A 15,241-nucleotide genomic window follows, 5' to 3' on the forward strand; every position below is an offset into this window, starting at 1 on the left:
TTCTTCTGGCTCTGCTCCTTTCGCTCTGCATCACTTCCTGGAGGTCTTTCCAGTTCACCTGGAACTCCTCTAGTTTATTATTCCTGATAAATAGTATTCCATCACCAGCATATACCACAGTTTGTTCAGCCATTCCCCAATTGAAGGACATACCTTCCTTTTCCAGTTCTTTACCACCACAAAAAGCGCAGCTATAAATATTTTCGTACAAGTCTGTTTATCTATGATCTCTTTGGGGTACAAACCCAACAATGGTATGGCTGGATCAAAGGGCAGGCATTCTTTTATAGCCCTTTGAGGATAGTTCCATATTGCCAGCCAGAATGGTTGGATCATTTCACAACTCCACCAGCAATGCATTAATGTCCCAATTTTGCCACATCCCCTCCAGCATTCATTACTCTCCCCTTCTTTTATTTTAGCCAATCTGCTAGGTGTGAGGTGATACCTCAGAGTTGTTTTGATTTGCATTTCTCTAATTATTAGAGATTTAGAATACTTTCTCATGTGCTTATTGATACTTTTGGTTTCTTTACCTGAAAATTGCATATTCATGTCTCTTGCTCATTTTTCAATTGGGGAATGGCTTGATTTTTTATACAATTGATTTAAATCCTTGTATATTTGAGTAATTAGACCCCTGTCAGAGTTTTTTGTTATAAAGATTTTTTCCCAATTTGTTGTTTCCCTTCTGATTTTGACTACATTGTTTTTGTTTGTACAAAAGCTTTTTAGTTTAATATAATCAAAACCATTTAATTTACATTTTGTAATTTTCTCTAACACTTGCTTGGTTTTAAAGTCTTTCCTTTCCCAGAGATCTGACAAGTAAACTATTCTATGTTCACTTAACTTATTTATAGTTTCCCTCTTTACATTCAAGTCATTCACCCATTCTGAATTTATGTTGGTGTATGGTGTGAGATGTTGATCTAAACCTAATCTCTCCCATATTGTTTTCCAAATTTCCCAGTGGTTTTAGTCAAATAGTGGATTCATGTCCCAAAAGTTGGGCTCTTTGGGTTTATCATACACTGTCTTGCTGATGTCATTAACCCCAAGTCTATTCCACTGATCCTCCCTTGTATCTCTTAGCCAGTACCATATTGTTTTGATGACTGCTGCTTTATAATATAGTTTAATATCTGGTACTGCTAGGCCCCCTTCCTTCACATTTTTTTTCATTATTTCCCTTGATATTCTTGATCTTTTGTTATTCCAAATGAAAATGTTATAGTTTTTCCTATTTCAGTAAAGAAGTTTTTTAGTAATTTGATAGGTATGGCACTAAATAGGGAAATTAATTTGGGTAGAATGTTCATTTTTATTATGTTAGCTCGTCCTACCCATGAACAATTAATGGCTTTCCAATTGTTGAACTCTAGTTTTATTTGTTTGGAAAGTGTTTTGTAGTTGTTTTCATATAATTGCTATGTTTGTTTTGGTAGATAGATTCCCAAGTATTTTATATTATCTAGGGTGATTTTAAATGGTGTTTCTCTTTCTACCTCTTGCTGCTCTAATGTGTTGGAAATATATAGAAATGCTGATGATTTATGTGCATTTATTTTGTATCCTGCAACTTTGCTAAAGTTGTTGATTATTTCTACCAGCTTCTTAGATGATTCTCTAGGATTTTTTAAGTAGACCATCATATCATCTGCAAAGAGTGATAGCTTTGTCTCCTCATTGCCTATTTTGATACCTTCAATTTCTTTTTCTTCTCTAATTGCTACTGCTAGTGTTTCTAGTACTATGTTGAATAATAGAGGTGATAATGGGCATCCTTGTTTCACTCCTGATCTTATTGGGAAGGCTTCTAATTTATCCCCATTGCATATGATGCTTGTTGATGGTTTTAGGTATATACTGTTTATTATTTTTAGGAAGGGTCCTTCTACTCCTATACTTTTCAATGTTTTCAATAGGAATGGACACTGTATTTTGTCAAAGGCTTTTTCAGCATCTATTGAGATAATCATGTGATTTTTGTTTGTTAGACTGTTGATATGGTCAATTATGTGGATGGTTTTCCTAATGTTGAACCATCCTTGCATTCCTGGTATAAAGCCCACCTGATCATGGTGGATGATCTTCTTAATTACTTGCTGAGGTCTCTTTGCTAATATTCTATTTAAGATTTTTGCATCTATGTTCATGAGGGAGATTGGTCTATAGTTTTCTTTCTCTGTTTTTGGTCTACCTGGCTTTGGGATCAGTACCATATTTGTGTCATAAAAGGAATTTGGTAGGACTCCTTCTTTGCTTGTCATATCAAATAATTTGTATAGTATTGGGATTAGTTGCTCTTTGAATGTCTGATAGAATTCACTTGTGAATCCATCAGGCCCTGGCGATTTTTTCTTAGGGAGTTCTTTGATGGCTTGTTCAATTTCTCTTTCTGAGATGGGATTATTTAGGTATTCTATTTCTTCTGCTGTTAATCTAGGCAATTTATATTTTTGTAAATATTCATCCATATCTCCTAAATTGTTATATTTGTTGCCATATAATTGGGCAAAATAGTTCTTAATGATTGCTTTAATTTCCCCTTCATTAGAGGTGAGGTCTCCCTTTTCATCTTTAATACTGTCAATTTGGTTTTCTTCTTTCCTTTTTCTTATTAGATTGACCAGTACTTTGTCTATTTTATCTGTTTTTTTCAAAGTACCAGCTTCTAGTCTTATTTATTAATTCAATAGTTCTTTTACTTTCAATTTTATTAATTTCTCCCTTAATTTTTAGTATTTCTAATTTAGTTTTCATCTGGGGGTTTTTAATTTGCTCGCTTTATAGTTTTTTGAGTTGCATGCCCAATTCATTAATCTCTGCCCTTCTTAATTTGGTAATATATGCACTCAAGGATATAAATTTCCCCCTGAGTACTGCCTTGGCTGCATCCCACAGAGTTTGGTAGGATGTCTCATCATTGTCATTCTCTTCAATGAAATTGTTAATTGTTTCTATGATTTCTTCTTTGACAAATTGGTTTTAGAGAATCATATTGTTTAATTTCCAATTGGTTTTTTATTTGCTTGTCCAGGTGCCCTTAGTAATTATTATTTTTATTGCATTATGATCTGAGATTACATTTATTATATCTGCTCTTTTGCATTTGTTTGCAATGATTCTATGCCCTATTACATGGTCAATCTTTGTGAATGTACCATGTGCAGCTGAAAAGAAGTTGTATTCCTTTTTGTCCCTATTCATTTTTCTCCTCATATCAATTAAATCTAATTTTTCTAGGACTTCATTCACCTCTCTTACCTCTTTCTTATTTATTTTTTGGTTTGATTTATCTAGATCTGAAAGAGGAATATTTAGACCTCCCACTATTATGGTTTTACTATCTATTTCCTTCTTGAGCTCTGCCAGTTTCTCCTTTATGAATTTGGATGCTATACCACTTGGTGCATATATACTGAGCAGTGTTATTTCCTCATTGTTTATACTGCCTTTAATCAGGATGTAATGACCTTCCCTGTCTTTTTTAATCATATCTATTTTTACTTTGGCTTTGTCAGAGATCATAATAGCCACTCCTGCCTTCTTTTTCTCATTTGATGCCCAAAAGATTTTGCTCAAGCCCTTAACCTTAAATTTGTGCATGTCTACCCACCTCATATGTTTCTTGTAGACAACATATGGTAGGATTTTGGTTTCTAATCCACTCTGCTATTTGTTTCCGTTTTATGAGCAAGTTCATCCCATTCACATTCAGAGTTACAATTATCAGTTGTGCATTCACTGACATTTTTGTATCCTCCCCTAGACCCACCCCTTCTTCTTACACTATTTTCTTTTAAACCAGTGGTTTGCTTTGAGCTGGTATCCCTTATCCCCTCCCTTGATTGACTTCCCTTTCTTCCCCCTCCCTTATTATTCCCCTCTTTTTGTTTTTTAAAGGCCTAATGAATTCCCTCCTCCTTCTTCTCCCCACTGTTTTTTGACCTCCCCAATCCCCTGCTCCCTTTGGTTTATCCCTTCTGACTTTCTCGTAGGGTTAGATAGAGTTTTTTATCCCAATGGATAATAAAGCTACTCTTCCCTCTCTAGGTTGATTACACTGAGAGTAAGGTTTGATTATTCCCTCTTAATGCTGTCTTCCTCTCCTTCTTATGGTAGTATTTATCCCCTCCCCTTCCCATGCCCTCTTTGTGTGTAATAGAATATCCTATTTTTCTTATTTACTCAGATTTTTCTTGGTGTCCCCTACTATTCCCCCACCTCTTTCCCACCCCCCATGTCATCTTAGACCATTCAGTATCCTGTCCTCTCCCTATGAATTATTCTTCTGGTTGCTATAATAGTGAATATTATAATAGTCATTAGAGTTCACTACAGAGAATTATACATAGCATTTCTCCACATAGTAATACAGATAATTAGATCTTATTTAAGCCCTTAAAGAAGCAAATTTAAAAAATTATGAGTTTTCTTTCTTTTCCCTCTGTTTCTTATTTACCTTTTCATGTTTCTCTTGATTTTTGTGGTTGGGTATCAAACTTTCCACTTAGTCCTGGTCTCTTTTGTGCAAAAACTTGGAAATCTTCAATTTTGTTGAATGCTCATACTTTCCCCTGGAAGTATATAGTCAGTTTCGATGGGTAGTTGATCCGTGGCTGAAGGCCCAGCTCTCTTGCCTTTCTGAATATCATATTCCAAGCCTTGCAGTCTTTTAGCGTGGAGGCTGCCAGATTCTGTGTCATCCTGATTGGTGCCCCTTGATATTTGAATTGTCTCTTTCTGGCTTCTTGTAAGATTTTTTCTTTTACTTGAAAGCTCTTGAATTTGGCTATTATATTCCTAGGTGTTGACTTTTCTGGGTCCAGTGTAGAGGGTGATCTATGGATCCTTTCAATGTCTATATTGCCCTCTTGTTGTAGGACTTCAGGGCAATTTTCCTGAATAATTTCTTTAAGTATGGAGTCCAAGTTTCTATTAATTTCTGCTTTTTCTGGAAGACCAATGATTCTCAAATTGTCTCTTCTAGCCTGATTTCTTTGTCTGTCACTTTCTCATTGAGATATCTCATGTTTCCTTCTATTTTATCAGTCTTTTGACTTTGTTTTATTTGTTCTTGTTGTCTTGAGAGATCATTGGCTTCTAATTGCTCAATTCTAGCCTTTAGGGACTGGTTTTCCTTTTCAATCTGGTCATTTCTGGTCTTCAGTTGACTTGCCTCACTTTCCAATTGTGAAATTCTGCCTTTTAAGCTGTTATTTTCTTGCCAGATCTCTTCCATCTTCCTCAACATCTCATTTTTGAACTCTTCATCAGCTTGTGACCAGTTTTCATTGTTTTGGGAAGGTTTAGATACTTGTTTGTCCTCCTCTGTTGTCTGGATTTTCTCTGCGTAAAAGTTGTCGAGTTTTCCAGAGTTTTTCTTGATAATCTTTTTCTTCTGGGGTTCTCGGCTTCCCATTGTTAGCCCCGCACCTTTTCAGCTTTGTCTTCACACTCAGGGTCTGCCTGCACTTTCTAAGCTCCCGAGGGCTCCGGTCTTCTTGTCCTTAGGGTCAAGCCTCCTGGTAGTCCCCAGTCTGCCCCTCTGCCCGAGGCTCCTTCAGCAGTCTTGGAGCTGCTTCCACAGCTGCGCTCCCGTCTGCACCGGGTCCCCACTCAAGGTCCAAGCCTGGGCTCGAGATCTTTGTCCACGCCTAGGGCACTGCCTTCACCCACGCAGACGCTCGGGAAAGTCCCTGCGTTCAAGATCTTTGTCCGCGCCTAGGGCAATGCCTTCACCCGTGTAGACGCTCGGGAAAGTCCCTGCGTTGGAGATCTTTGTCCATGCCTAGGGCAATGCCTTCACCTGTGTAGATGCTTGGGAAAGTCCCTGCGTTTAAGGTCTGTGTCCTCACCTAGGGCAATGCCTTCACCCACGCAGACTCTGGGGAAAGTCCCTGCATTAGATCTTTGTCCACACCTAGGGCAATGTTTTCACCCAGGTAGACACTGGGAAAAGTCCGTGCGCACCCCCCAACCACTTGGGGTCCCATGTCTTGCAGCTCTCTGGTAGAAGCCCTGGGGCTGCTAGTGATTTACTGGTTGCCCCAATCCTGTTTTCACTCTTGTGCGTTGGCCTTGGCACTGTGCCTGGTGTGGGGGGTGGGGGGTGGGGGGATTGGATAGGCTTCTTCCTCTCGTGTTTTAGTGAGAGCTGTTTCACCCCTTTATAGCGTGGAAATGCCCCGATTCCATGTACCTTCAATGCTGCGCCCTGTTGTGGGGTTCCTTTGTTCATCTGGATTCGTTTTTATGTCCCCTTGAGGAGTCCTGTATGCTTTGGTTAGGAGAGATCGCGCAGCTGCTCCTTACTCTGCTGCCATCTTAACCAGAAGTCTGTATTTAAGATTTTTGCATCAATGTTCATTAAGGAAATTGGTCAGTAACTTTCTTCCTCTGTTTTTGGTCTTCCTGGTATTAGCACCATATTTGTGTCATAAAAATAATTTGGTAGGATTCCTTCTCTGCTTATTTTGCAAAATAGTTTGTATAGTATTGGGATTAATTGTTCTTTAAATGTTTGATAGAATTCACCTGTGAATCCATCTGGCCCTGAGGATTTTTTTCTTAGAAAGTTTGTTTTTAGCTTATTTGGTTTCTTTTTCTGAGATGGGATTATTTAAGTATTCTATTTAACTCTTTTGTTAATCTTGGCAATTTATATTTTTGTAAATATTCATTTACTTCACCTAAATTATTAGATTTACTGTCACATAATTGAGTGAAATAGCTCCTAATGATTGCCTTAATTTCCTCTTCATTGAAGGTGAAATCACTCTTTTCATTTTTGATACTGATAATTTGATTCTTGTCTTTCCTTTATTTAACCAAATTAACCCATGCTCTATCTATTTTATTTGTTTTTTCATATAACCAACTCATAGTCTTATTTATTAGTTTAATACTTTCTTTTAATTTCAATTTTATTTTCTCCTTTGATTCTAATGATTTCCAATTTAATCTTTAATTGGGGACTTTGAATTTGATTTTTTTCCCTAGTTTTTTAAGTTGCATGCCCAATTCATTGATCTGGGTTTTTTCTATTTTATTGATATAAGTATTCAGGGATATAAAATTTCCCCTGAGTACTACTTGGCTGTATCCCATAAATTTTGATATGTTATCTCCTCATTGTCATTCTCTTCAGTGAAATCAGTGATTGTTTGTATGATTTGTTCTTTGACCCAACCATTTTGAAGAATTAGATTATTTAGTTTTCAGTTAATTTTTAATTTGCCTTTCTATGAACCATGAAGCCATTGATTATAATTTTTATTGCATTGTGGTCTGAAAAAACTGCATTTATTATTTCTATTTTTATGCATTTTGTTGTGAAGTTTTTATGGTCTAGTACATGGTCAATTTTTGTATATGTACCAAATGCTACTGAAAAATAGGTATATTCCTTTTTATCCCTTTCTGATTTTCTCCAGATAACTATTTAATCTACCTTTTCTAAAATTTCATTCAGTTCCTTTACTTCTTTCTTATTTGATTTTTGGTTAGATTTATCTAGTTCTGACAGGGAAAGGTTGAAGTCCCCCACTATAATAGTTTCACTGGTTTATTTTCTCCTTAAGACCTTTAGTTTCTCCTTTAAAAATCTAGATACTATACCATTTAGTAAATATATGTTAAGTACAGATATTATTTCACTGTCTATAATACCTTTTATCAAGATATAATCGCCTTCCTTATCTCTTTTAATCAGATTGATTTTTGCTTTAGCTTTGTCTGAGATCATGATTGCTACTCCTACTTTTTTTAAAATCTCAGTTGAAGCCCAATAGACACTACTCCAGCCACTTACCTTTACTCTTTCTGCCTCAAACTTGTTTCTTGTAAACAACATGTGGTAGGATTCTGTTTTTTCATTCACTCTGCTTCTGTTTTACAGGCAAATTCATCTCATTTACATTCAATTATGATTACAATCTATATATTCCCCAATAACTGGGATGTGGGAGAGGAGTAATGAATGAGGTTAGAATCACCAAGTTTGGCCTAAGGTCCTTGATTTTTGGTTTTTCATTTTTGTTGGAGTTTTTTAACCTTCTTCTAGATTCTAAGTGTCCTAGAACATGGAGACAGCTGAAGTTGCTTTAGCCTTCGTGCATAATTTCTGCTTTGGAGAAATCTGAGAGCACATAGGACTAGAGAAAATGTCTAGTCTGTCATATTGTTGCTCATGTGACTTGAAGTCCAATTGTTCTTAAATTATCTTTCTTTGAACTATTTTTTAAAAGATATTGCATATTTTCCATTTTTTTTTATTTTTCTTGCTATTTCGTGGTTTCTGTTTGGTCTATTATAAATTTTAGTAGTCTATTACTTTGGTAAATTAGTTTACCACTTTCTATTTAAATTATTTATTGTTTTCCAATTCTTTCCTGTAGAGCTTTAATTTCATTTTTAAAAATCTCTTACCCATTTTCTTCTAGATATTCATGTAATCCTTGGGGAAAATCTACACTTTGCTTTGAGTTTTTTCTTGTAGCTATTGTGGAGATACTATCTTCTATGTTTGACTTTTGGTTATCTGTACCTTTGATCTGTTTCTCCTGTTTATATCTCTTTAGCATTAGTTCTTGAATTGGGGTTTTGGATAAATTTTGTTTTAGTCCTCTTTGGTCTTCTCCTAAGTCATCAGGGTTCCTTTACTGACTTCTGCCTCTATAATCTATGTTGAAAGTACTAGGAGGTTTATGTCTTTCTGAATTTTTGTGGTTTGGCATGCTGGTTCTTCAGGGTCCATTATAGCATTTCAGGATAGATTGCTAAGTGCCTCATAGCCTCTGGTTCTGGAGAGTTTCTATCTCAGTGATAGTCAAAATTGGCTCTGCTGCTTCTACTAATTTCAAAGGGTCACATTATGATTTTACAACCATTCTGGGACTTTCTGTAGGAGCTAGACTCTTTTTGCTTTTGAACATAGAACATTGAATCCTACATTTATCTCTGATCATATTTGGAGGTCTCCATCTTGTTTGCATAGAATTTTACTGACAGATTGACTTTTCTATTGCCTGTAGTTTCTGGATAACTTCTGCAGTTAATGAAGTTACTGTATTTTCTCCATTTATTCTTTGTTTATTATTTGGTCTGTTATTATTTTTAGATTTGTCTACATTTTCTTCTCAGTAAATGTAGAGAAGGTGGGTTGTCTGCCTCTGTTCAAACATCTTAGCAGGAAGTTCCTTTGGGGTTCAGTGATTGGTGTAATCAAGTACAAATTGAGAAAATAGTATAAAGGGAGTGTTCTACTATCAGGAAGAAGGAATAGTGAGAAAGAATAGTAAAAAAAAATTTATTGTATTTTTCTTTTCCTAGAAGCAATTTTATCCTGTAAGTACCAAAAGAAAACATCTCCTTCAAGATTAGAATGGAAGAAACTTGGATCCAGTGTCTCCTTTGTCTATTATCAGCAAGCTTTTCAAGGTAAAAAGTTATAAATTTGTGGGTTAGTGGGAAGGGAAATGATGAAACATTACATATAGTCATAATTTATCAATTAACAAAAAGAAAGCTTAGCTAATTTTCTAAAACACGTGAGAAAATTTCCATGAAACTGTAAAGGCAATGGTTGAAAACATATGATTTGTAGAAATAAAATTAGTCATTTGTGTCTCTTAAGTCCTCCTTTCTCATTTGAGTCCTTCAATACACAATACCATTTCCAATTGACTTAGAAGCTCTGTGACTCCCCAAAAGACCATAATAAAATATAATTTTTTAGTAGGAAATAGAGTGTTTCAGCAATAATGACATCATTTCTGTCCCTTATATACTATAAGAAGTCTGCTGCATTAGTGATAATGCCCAAAGTTTGAAATAAGTACCTACTTCCATGGGGATGAGGGGATTATGGTCTTACAGAAAAAAACACTTATTCTAGCAGTGTTCTGAGGACATATGATAATAGTAATAGGAATGAGGGCTTCTTTTTTTAATAATAATATTGAAGTCAAATTGATGATCCAATATTATAGTCACCTTATTCAATAAGGCCACCTTAATTTCTCACAGAATCTGAAATTTAAATTGAGAATACAATTGAATGTGATACAGTAAAGATGAGACCTTTAGATTTTGGAATCTCATATCTGCAAACTATACTAATTTGTGACACTTTTTACTAATTTATGTCAAAGCTATGTAATACCGGACATACAATTTACTTGCTATATGCCTCAGTTTCCTCTTCTGTGGAATGGGATAAATAATAGCACCTCTCTCCTAGGATTGTTGTGAGAATCAAATGAGATAATATTTACAAAGTGCTTTGGGAATGCTGAACTGCTATAAAAATGTTAGTTGGTTATTGATAAGGAAGACTAAGCAGAAATTATATTCTGCTGCTCCACCTTTCAAACCACATTTCCAGAGACTGTCCAGGAGGGACAAAGCCACTCCAAATTTTCACCTGGGGACCATCCTTAAAGGTCTGTAAGAACCCAGGGTAACTCATGTGACATAATGTCTTTACTGGGGGCAATTTATAAAAGATTCATAAAAATGAAAGATGGTGGAGTAAGGGGAAACAATCCTAGCTCTTTTTTCCCACAACAATTTAGAAAGTACTCTAGATTGAATTCTGATCAGGGGAAAAAGTCACAATGAATTTTCTTTCTAGCCCAGGGCTACTTAAGGAGGAAAGACAGAGAGGACTTAGACACTGAGGATAAAGTGTTGTAAAAATATGTTTCAGACCTGTGTAAGTGAAAGAGGGTCAAGAGAGGACACAAGCACAGAAAGAGAATTTCTGGGATAGAAATCCAGCGTTGGCCATTAACTGTATACTGAGCAAGAAACAAATCCTGGAAATGTAACTGTTGCTCTGATCTCAGAAACAGAGCTATGACTAGGTTTTAGCCTTTAGCTCAGTGTGTAAGCCTTCAGTAGACTAACCAGGGTAGCAGTCCTAAACCAAAAAGGAGCCTGTAGTTCAGACTCTGAATCAGACTAATAGTTACTGAATCCAGCACTGGTCTGCTGAAACCTCCTACCAGGGAATATTGAAAGACACAGGAGTATTTGTAGAAAAGACCTTCTTAAAAAGCTGAATTGGCCAAATGGAAAAAGAGATACAAAAAAATTCACTTAAGGAAATATTTCTTTAAAAATGAGAATTCTCTCCCTCCCACTCCAAACCAATTCTTTGAAGAGGCAAGCAACATAGGAAGGGAAAGAATTAGGAACTCAAATTTTTTTTAAATGAAGATTTTAAAAATTTTACATGTAATTAGGAAATATTTGATGAAGTAAATAAAAATATATTTTTAAAAAAGTTATGGTATGTGATTATAATGGTATACTCTTGTACTATAAGAAATTTATGAAAAGGATAATTTCAGAAAAACCTAGGAATAGTTGTTTGAACTAATGCAAAGGGAAGTAAGTGAAACCAGGAGAATTATTTATACAATAACAAAAATATTGGAAAGATAATAAACTTAGAAAGGCTTTGTAACTGACAAACATAACGATCAACTATAATTCCAAAGGTCTCAAGATGAAACATGCTATTCACCACCTGACAGAGCACTGGTGGGCTCACAGTACAGATTGTGATATTTTTTCTTTACTTCTTTTGTTTCTTTTGATATGTCCAATGGAAGAATTTGCTTTATGTGACTATACATTGTATGAGGTTTTTTTTCCTTGTTTTCTCAGTGGGGAGGGAAAGGGGGAGGAAAAAGGGAGAAAATTCAGAACTAAAAATAAAATTGAATTGTAAAAGGATTCATTAAAAGCATTTAATGATAAGCATTTAGGCAGTATGTTTATTATTTCATTTTTGGTATTTTACTCATATTTTTATGATATTATTATCTCTTTTTGTTTGAAGGTGATTTTAAGGATCGAGCTGAGATGCTCAATTTTAGCATCAGAATTAAAAACGTGACGAGAAATGATGCTGGACAGTATCGCTGTGAAGTTAGCGTACCATCTGACCAAGGCCAAAACTTAGAAGAGGACATTATTACTCTGGAAGTATTAGGTAAAGAATTAATTTTTTTTCATTTAGTAGTATTCTAATATATGAATATGTTGCCATGAATTCTCTTAAAAAAATTTTTAAGCATGTCAGCTTTTTATCCTCCATTTCTATGCAGAATACTATAGAAGGTGAAATAATAATAAATAAAGAAATAGCTCTCAATGGTAGGACTTCTGTGTATGTGTACTCTTTTTCACATTTTGATATTTAATTGGTTTTCTATGTAGTATTATTCATTAAATTTTATGCTTTTAAGTATATTATTCTGAAAAGGGATCCATAGGTTTAATTAGACTATCAAAAGGATCTATGATACAAATGAGGTTAAGAATCCTTGGCTAGAGGCCCAGAAAGATAATGTGTCCTAGATCACACAGAGTTTGCCGCAGAGCTGGGATGAATGCCCAGGCTTTCTGATTCAGTTCAGTGCTTTTTCCATCATTTCACTTGTACACATTGAATGAGATAAACATATCTTTTCCAACAATGTGGCATAATTACAAGGCAAAAGTGATGAAGGATATTTGAAAAGAGGCACTGCGACATAGTTGATAAGATTATATTTCAGAGTTCCTGAATACTTGGCTCTGTCACTTAACTAGCAAAGTCATTTAACCATGACTGAGCAATTCGAATTCTTCACTAGTAAAAAGGACAATATTTGACTAAATGATATCCCTACGGTTCTTTTGTGTTCTAATATTATATGACTATCTTTTTGTTTTTGACAGGATTTATGATTTAATTTCCACAGCTGTAAAATGGGACTGATAATAAATAAGACCTACCTCATAGGGTTATGAGAGTCAAAAGAGATAATATACAAAAAAGAACTTTGCAAACCTTATGTGCTGTATAAATGTTATTATTCTTACTATTACCAATGCAGATCTGTACCTTTTAGTCTTAGAGTTGCCTAGACACTGGAAAATTCTATAATTAGCTCAAAAAACCACCTGACCCAGGGGAATTCTTATCCAGGGGTCTATCAGGAGATTTGGCCAATTCTGGGGTTTTCTTTGATTTTAAAGTTGGTTTTAAGCTTTAGCTAAGACATAATTTATCCTGTAGGCCCCTGTGGTCCAGGTTAGAACTAAACATCTCCACCCAATGGAGCTACCCAACCTAGTTTCCAAAATGTCTTCAAAATGGGGTGGATTGGACTTAATCTTTTGTCTGGACAATAATAATGATAATAATAAAAGTTACTCACAGAGTTCTTTAAGTGTGAGCATAACATTGAATGGAGGAATATCTCTTGAAAAACAAAAGAATGTGTTACAGATAAGTATATTTTTGCCTGACAACAGAAATTTGCATTTACTTTATAAAATCAATACCATATGTCATTTGTTGTTTAGTGGCACCTGGTGTTCCATTATGTGAAGTCCCTAGCTCAGCTCTGAGTGGAACTGTAGTGGAACTAAAATGTCAAGACAAACAAGGTTTTCCAGCTCCTGAGTACACTTGGTTCAAGAATGGTGTTCATTTACTAGAAAATCCCAAAAGTGGCCACAAAATCGCCAACATCTCTTACACAATGAATAGAAAAACTGGAACTCTGGTAAGATTATTTTGTTGACATAAATTAGTAAAATGCTTAAAAGAATACAAACCTATTTATTATCATGTATAGCCATTTGCATAACTTAGTGGACAGAAAGCCATCCTTGGAAATCAAGAAGACCTACTCTCTTACATAACAATTGTGTGGCCATGAATAAGTCATTGGAATCTCCCGTTGCACCATAAAACTTTCTTAAGACCTAGTTGCAGAGGAATCACCAATTTGCCTTGGTGGAGAGATTTTCCATACTAAGAGTTTCCTACCAGTTTCAGAGGTCCAGCACCACCCTTGTCCCTATCACACACCTCTAAAAATAAATGACTGTTACAAATGCTAGAGCTAAAATTATGGAGAAAAAAGACTGCCTGTTGCCTGGATACTGGCAGCAGGAGGGACAGTAAGAAAAATGCAATGTGAGTTTGTTACAGACCAAAATGAGCAAGAATGAGGAGGAGACTTGCTATGGGTGGGGAGAAAGAGGGATGTAAAGCTGAGTGTGTGATAGGTTAGGGCAGGGTCCACAAATTCTTACAATGAGAATTTTAAGGAAATGGGACACAGACTTCTGCTATTCTATTCCTTATCTGCAAAAATAGAGAAAGCATAGACTCTCTTATTAGTTACCAAGCAATACTTGAATATTCTCAAAGATATTCTGATCACTCACTGTCCAATCAGTGAATGTCATAGACTACTTTTTTTGGTATTATCTATTCTATCCTATACACATAATTCACATTTGTCTATAATACATGAAATTCTGCTTTTGAAGGACACATGGGAGTTGATCATTACAAGAATGTGGTTTATGGGAATCTCTAGGTGATCTAAAAGGAAACAAGACACTTGAAAATAATCTGTTAGTAAACTTCTTTCACTTCCACATTTGTGAGATTTTCTGAGGGATATAAAGGAACATCAAATTTAAAGTTCATTTTTAAAGTAACATTAAACATTAATTTTTAAATGTCTATTCCACAGAAAATTAAATATTTAGAACAATTTTATTATTTTTAAAACACTAGAGCAAAAATGTTAAGTCCTTAAAAAATTCAGCTTCCTTTCAATTTCTTTTCATGAAATAGGTATTTGTAATTAGAAACTAAATTTTGGATCATTAATCTGTTAAAAGCTTAAAGCAAACTAAAAAGATGCTTGTTACTAAGACCTTGCCCTCATCACTTTCAAAAGTCAGCAGGGGCAGTCAGCAGGTCCAACAGTTTTTATGCAGATATTTGTGGGAGAGGAAAAAACTGCAGTCACACCTTGCTATATTTACTTTTTCAATTTATTTCTTCTCAAAGCAGGTGGTAGAACACAAAAGCATGTAAATGTATTTTCCACGGATAGCTTCTGCTCTTGAAAGATCTTATGATATCAAAGGAATGAACAATTATAGAAATTCGTTATATAATTAAATAATAGACAACAGAGGCAATGTATGTTTTATAAAATCTATACAACATGATTAATGTGTATATAGTGACTTTCTTCTCACTACTCATAACTGGTAATAAAGACCATTTTCTTGTTTTATTCTAATTTATACTGATTGGGATTTTTTGGTTTTTAAAACTCTTCCTTACCTTCTGTCAGTGTCAATTCTTTTTTTTTTTTAATTTTTTTTAAAACCCTTACCTTCCGTCTTGGGTAGGCAATGGGGG

The 15,241-nt window shown here is 35.0% G+C and overlaps 1 protein-coding gene across 2 annotated transcripts in view; it reads left to right on the forward strand.

Moving 5' to 3' along the window:
• The window catches only part of JAM2 (junctional adhesion molecule 2), a 132,117-nt gene that overhangs the window by 90,089 nt on the left and 26,787 nt on the right, over window positions 1-15,241 (forward strand). For both annotated transcript variants that reach the window (XM_044670260.1, XM_044670262.1), the window contains exons 3-5: window positions 9,340-9,447; window positions 11,858-12,010; window positions 13,372-13,574. In XM_044670260.1, the coding sequence (XP_044526195.1) occupies window positions 9,340-9,447; window positions 11,858-12,010; window positions 13,372-13,574 (464 nt within the window). The remainder of the gene's footprint in view (window positions 1-9,339; window positions 9,448-11,857; window positions 12,011-13,371; window positions 13,575-15,241) is intronic.

Source organism: Gracilinanus agilis, chromosome 3, assembly GCF_016433145.1.
Source record: "Gracilinanus agilis isolate LMUSP501 chromosome 3, AgileGrace, whole genome shotgun sequence".
Classification (NCBI taxonomy): Eukaryota; Metazoa; Chordata; class Mammalia; order Didelphimorphia; family Didelphidae; genus Gracilinanus; species Gracilinanus agilis.